The sequence below is a fragment of the Eumetopias jubatus genome, unplaced genomic scaffold (genome assembly GCF_037043125.1).
Source record: "Eumetopias jubatus isolate StellerSeaLion01/CBP00866 unplaced genomic scaffold, mEumJub1_p1.0 scaffold_7, whole genome shotgun sequence".
Taxonomy (NCBI): Eukaryota; Metazoa; Chordata; class Mammalia; order Carnivora; family Otariidae; genus Eumetopias; species Eumetopias jubatus.
Window position 1 is genome coordinate 74,370,708 of NW_028274813.1, and position 5,939 is coordinate 74,376,646.

Here is a 5,939-nt window from a genome sequence, read left to right on the forward strand (position 1 = left end):
TTACTAGACTCTTATGTGCCAACTTGGGCATTTACATCACCTAATAGGGTTTAAATGGGAAAACTTATGTCAAATTTCAAACAACCGAGTTCTGAGAAAAGTTTTGCCTGTACATTCCAATTATTAGTTGAGAGTTTCCTATATTAATGTTTAATTTTTAAAAGGAAATATCACATAAACATCAATAACTGAGTCTTAAGAAGGGCCTGATAAAGTAAAAACTCATTCTTTGCATCTGGTGTTTTCAGGGCAACATACATTACTCATGCCAGTGACATATGAATGTTTTCTTAGAAAAACACAGAGGGTGCATCTATAAGCTATCACCAGTGCAGGTGTTAGCAGCCTATGGCATGAGATCTCAAGTTGGTTCAGTTTGCCAAGGTGATTCTCAATTTCACAGATTTCTAGTCACAGGTAGAGGCTACTCTCTGCTCTGGAAGGTGACTTGTTCCCATCAAACTGTGTGAGAGGAAACCACAAGTGGGAAGTAGTTGGTCCTCGTGGCTGCTGAATATCCTTTTACTATGTTTTAATTTCTCTCTCTCTGCTTCCAGAATCCTGAGGGTGCCTTGCTCTCACTGCCACTCACCTCAGTATCTGCCCTCTAGTGTCCTACAAATTCCACTCACTATCCTATTAGGATCAACTTATAGAAATGAAATACCCTCTCTCCTTAATTCAGCCAGCATTTTATCTTATACATTTAAGAGGAAAATTTCTAAGGAAATAAAAAAACAAAACCAATGAAAAAACACTTCTTCAGAATACAAGTATCTTATTTTAATATATTAAAATACTCATCTGAAAGTTTGTTTGAATAATATAGTTTACTGGATTCATGTACTGCTTCCCATGAACAACCCCCCCGTCCCACATTTCAATCATGTCAGGAATAACTCCTCCCCAAACTTCCCACTTCTTTTTCCATTCTCAGTCACCCTTTCCTTCATCCTCTCACTTTTCTTTGGATAGCAGATGTGACAGCACTATGGTCAAAAATTGCTCAGTTCATGTCTGGGACCAATACATTTCCTTTATTCATTTCATAAACACTTATTTACCTCTGTGATGTGCCTTGAATTACATCTGTGTAGAAGATAATGTCCCTGCCTTTGTGAAATTTACATTCTAGTGAGGGATACCAATAATAATCAGGTAAACACATAAATCTATAATTCTAGTTAGTTATAATAGCAGAACAAAGAATAAGGGAGAAAAAAATTTGTCATTATGTGTGGTGATGTTAATTAGACTTATTGTGGTGATGATTTTGCAAGACACACACACACACACACACACACACATTGTATAGCTGAAACTAACATAATGTTGTATGTCAACTGTCCCTCAATAAAACATGAATATATGAGTATAGAAAATGTTAGTATAGAATAGGGGGTAATTTACATGAGATGGTTAGAGAATGCCTTTGTTAGGGGGTGATCTTTCAAAGTCAGGAAATATTCCATGCAAAGTTCTAGGGGAACCAAGTCCCATAAGTACAGGTAAAAGTTTGGGATTTTCAAAGAATATGAAATAGTTTATTTGGCTATCCAGAAGGTAGATGGTATATGAGGCTGGAGAGGTAGGCAGGATCAGATAATCTATAACATTCTAGGCCACAATAAATAGTGTTTTATCTGAACTCCTGGGAAAGACTGCTCAGTAATATAAAGGAAGTCTTAATAAAAATCTCATCTTAATAAAATCCTTACCACTTCATAAGCTCTTCTGGGAACAACTTATTTACTTATACCTTTATTTATATGTTCCTTTATTATACTATATTCTACCTTTTTCCATTAAGGATCTGACATACCAAAAGTGCCATAAAAGAAAGAATAAGAGAAATATGAACTTGGAAAGAAAAAAATAGAATGATAGTTTTTGTTAAGATCTTATGCTTATCAAGCCTCTAAATGTGTTATGAGGAACGGGAAAACAAAGTGAGAAATGGGGAAACATTATCTGTTACATGATTTTTATTAAGGGTAAAAAGAAAACTGGGTTAACAGGGAAAGCTAAATTAATGGCTTTTAGTCCTATAATAATTTCTTTCATGGGGATTCGTACTAGGGAAACTAAGAAGTACAGTGAAAATTGGTCACCCGAAGTATGTGATGCAGATAGATAGCTGAGAGATAGATGGAAAGATGATAGACAGGTAGAGATATACATAGATATACTCTGGTTCAATATAACTCCTTCTTATAACATTTCTCAACAAGATTCAAAGGCATTATATAGAAGTACAACTCAAGAGAAGCAATTCTTCCCAGATCTAATAATTTTGATCCACATATTAGCTTTCTGATGTTCTGCCCTAATCCAAAAGTTGACCCGGGATATCCTAAAAATAAAATTTAGGGCAAATTGCATGTTCACTCAAAACAAAGATTAATAACCCCTTATTTGGATATGAAAGTTCTCTTCTGTGATATAGAAGTTGAGTTTCAGGGACTATTCACAAGAATGGAAGGAACTCTTTATATCACAATATTTGTCTTAAGAAATTTATTAGATTCTTTCTCCCCAGAAGTGATTTCCCAGCTAGTGTAGGATTTCATTTCTTTCTGCCACATATATATTTTTTTCAATACAAACTGAGGGTTGCTGGAGTGGTGGGGGGTGGGAGGGATGGGGTGGCTGGGTGATAGACATTGGGGAGAGTGTGTGCTCTGGTGAGCGCTGTGAATTGTGTAAGCCTGTTGAATCACAGACCTGTACCTCTGAAACAAATAATACATTATATGTTAAAAAGAAAAAAAAAAGATAGCAGGAGGGGAAGAATGAAGAGGGGGGGAATTGGAGGGGGAGACGAACCATGAGAGACTATGGACTCTGAGAAACAAACTGAAGTTTCTAGAGGGGAGGGGGGTGGGGGGCTGGGTTAGCCTGGTGATGGGTAATAAAGAGGGCACATACTGCATGGAGCACTGGGTGTTATACGCAAACAATGAATCATGGAACACTACATCAAAAACTAATGATATAATGTATGGTGATTAACATAATAATAATAAAAAAGAAATGTAAATAAAGCAGACAAAACTTAAAAAAATAAAGTAGTGGTACTTTTGAGATACCACCTTACAACAGTTAGAATGGCAAAAATTAACAAAAGGGGAAACAACAAATGTTGGAAAGGATGTGGAGAAAGGGGAACCCTCTTACACTGTTGGTGGGAATGCAAGTTGGTACAGCCACTTTGGAAAACAGTGTGGAGGTTCCTCAAAAAGTTAAAAATAGAGCTACCCTATTGTAGCTCTATTTGACCCAGCAATTGCACTACTGGGTATTTACCCAAAAGATACAGATGTAGTGAAAAGAAGGGCCACATGCACCCTAATGTTCATAGCAGCAATGTCCACAGTAGCCAAACTGTGGAAGGAGCAGAGATGCCCTTCAACAGATGAATGGATAAAGAAGATGTGGTTCATATACACAATGGAATATTAGTCAGCCATCAGAAAGGATGAATACCCACCATTTGCATTGACATAGATGAAACTGGAGGGGATTATGCTAAGTGAAATAAGTCAAGCAGAGAAAGACAATTATCATATGGTTTCACTTATTTGTGGAACATAAGGAATAGCATGGAGGACATTAGGGGAAGGAAGGGAAAACTGAAGGGAGGGAAATCAGAGAGGGTGACGAACCATGAGAGACTCTGCACCCCAGGAAACAATCTGGGGGTTTCAGAGGGGAGGGGGTGGGGGGATGGGTTAGCCCGGTGATGGGTATTAAGGAGGGTAGGTGTTGCAATGAGCACTGGGTGTTATACGCAAATAATGAATCCTGGAACACTACATCAAAAACTAATGATGTCCTGTATGGTGATTAACTTAACAATAAAAAATTATTAAAAAAAACTAATGATGTACTGTATGGTGACTAACATAATAAAAAAATAAATTGAAATTGGAAATTAAAAACAAATAAAAGTGGTTCTATCAGATCATTTGTGGATTGGTGCTGGTCAGGTGCACCAGAACGACCTGAGTAACATTAAAATAAGGATTTCCAGGGGTCCACTTCAAGATTCTGATTTAGATTTGGAGAAAAACTGAGAATCTGTTCTTTTAAAAAATTCCCTAAGTAATTATGAAACAGGTTTGGTCATTGTCAGTCTTTGATTGTCAATTAAATAAAAATTTTGGCTCTATTATGGTTGGATTCTCACTAATTACTTTTTATTTGAGCTACAAAGGTATGAGTACTCTTCTAAGGAGTAGCACAGAGATGTTTAAGCAAGAAAAACAAAGTGTAAGAATGGATGCACTTAACAGAGGTCAGGAAGGCATGAAGCCAGGGACTGTGTTAATAATCACAGATAAATGGACACGCAGGTATTAGATGTCAGGATAGAAGAAGAGTCTAAAGTCCAGACATCCAGGTCATTTATTCAAATTATGATCTATGAAATCCTGATTTGAGGGCAAAGTATGATTTAATTTGGCATACTGTTGTCCATTATGTAATGAGGCAAGAATAGATGAATTTGAGTCTGTGTTTCAAGGGGCAAATGAATAAACACCTACTTTTTAGGTGGGAATGGAAATGGGGAAAATAATTAATTCTGATTTTTGACCAACTCATGAGCTCTCACTTGCTTTGACTAATTTCTGTGCACATATGAATTTTTCTCAAGGCAGCTTTCATGTCTTTGTTTCGGAGACTGTAGATCAGTGGGTTTATAAGTGGGGTCACTGAAGAGTAGAATAGGGTTACAATCTTCTGTGTCCCACCTGGATTTCCAGAAGTTGGGCTGATGTACATCACCATGATGGATCCATAGAAGAGAGACACCACAGCCAGGTGGGAACCACAGGTGGAGAAGGCCTTACATCGGCCAGCCACTGAAGGGACATGCAACACTGCTCTAAGAACCAGGGTGTAGGACCCAAGGATGAAGAAGAAGGTGATGAAGATAATAAGAGAGTTCAGTATAGAACAGGAAAGCTCAATTCCAGGGGCAGGGATGCAGGACAGGGCCAGAAGAGGACCAGGGTCACAGACAAAGTGGTCAATGGTGTTGGGGCCACAAAAGGGGAGTTGTGTGATAAAATAGATAGGGATCGGATAGCAGAGGAAAGCTGTGACCCAGCACAGGGCCACCAGGTTCATGCAGAGATGGTTGTTCATGATGATCGGATAATGGAGAGGCTGGCAGATGGCCAAGTACCGATCAAAAGCCATGAGGGGCAGTAAGAGGGTCTCAGTGATGCCCATGGAGAAGAAGAAGTAGAACTGGAAGAAGCAAGCCGTGAAAGAGATGGCTTTGGTCTCAGATAGGAAGTTCTTTAACATGTTGGGAACAGTCGTGTTGATGTAACAGATCTCCAGGAGTGAGAAGTTGGCCAGCAGGATGTACATGGGGGTGTGAAGCCTGCGATCCAGCTTCACTGCACAGACAATGGCCCCATTCCCCATCACTGTCAGGATGTAGGACACAAACAACAGCATGACGAGGATGACCTGAACCTCCCTGGAGCACGGAAAACTCAGGAGTATGAATTCAGTCACTGTGCTGACTCCTGACATATTCATGGCTTCCTAAGGGATGGAGAAGAAAAGTGACAATGACAAAGATGGCCTTATTCTTTCATCCTCAGGATTATTTCCTTTGTGGTGATCCCTAGTTCCCTCAGATTCTATTATTCTATTAAATAAATAATATAACTATACTGCTGAAGACTGTGAACTTTGGAGAGTGCTTGGTATGCTCAGACTTTGAATCTTTGTATTCTCTCATTTCTCTTTCAGAATTTTCTCACAGTAAAAGACAGGATGTTATGTGATAAGCAGCTTGGAGAAGTTTAATGACAGTACTCACAAATGTAAGTAGGTATGAAAATCATATATTTGTATCTACAGATTAAGAGATATAGACCCTTGATATTGGACACAGAATTTCAATTACTTAAATCTTT

At 38.4% G+C, this 5,939-nt stretch overlaps 1 protein-coding gene across 1 annotated transcript; it reads right to left on the reverse strand.

Moving 5' to 3' along the window:
• Positions 1–4,611: 4,611 nt before the first annotated feature.
• LOC114221392 (olfactory receptor 11H6-like) lies at positions 4,612–5,556 on the reverse strand. Its single transcript, XM_028119511.2, has one exon. The coding sequence runs from the start codon at positions 5,554–5,556 to the stop codon at positions 4,612–4,614; it is 945 nt and encodes a 314-aa protein (XP_027975312.1).
• Between the last annotated feature and the right edge of the window lie 383 nt (positions 5,557–5,939).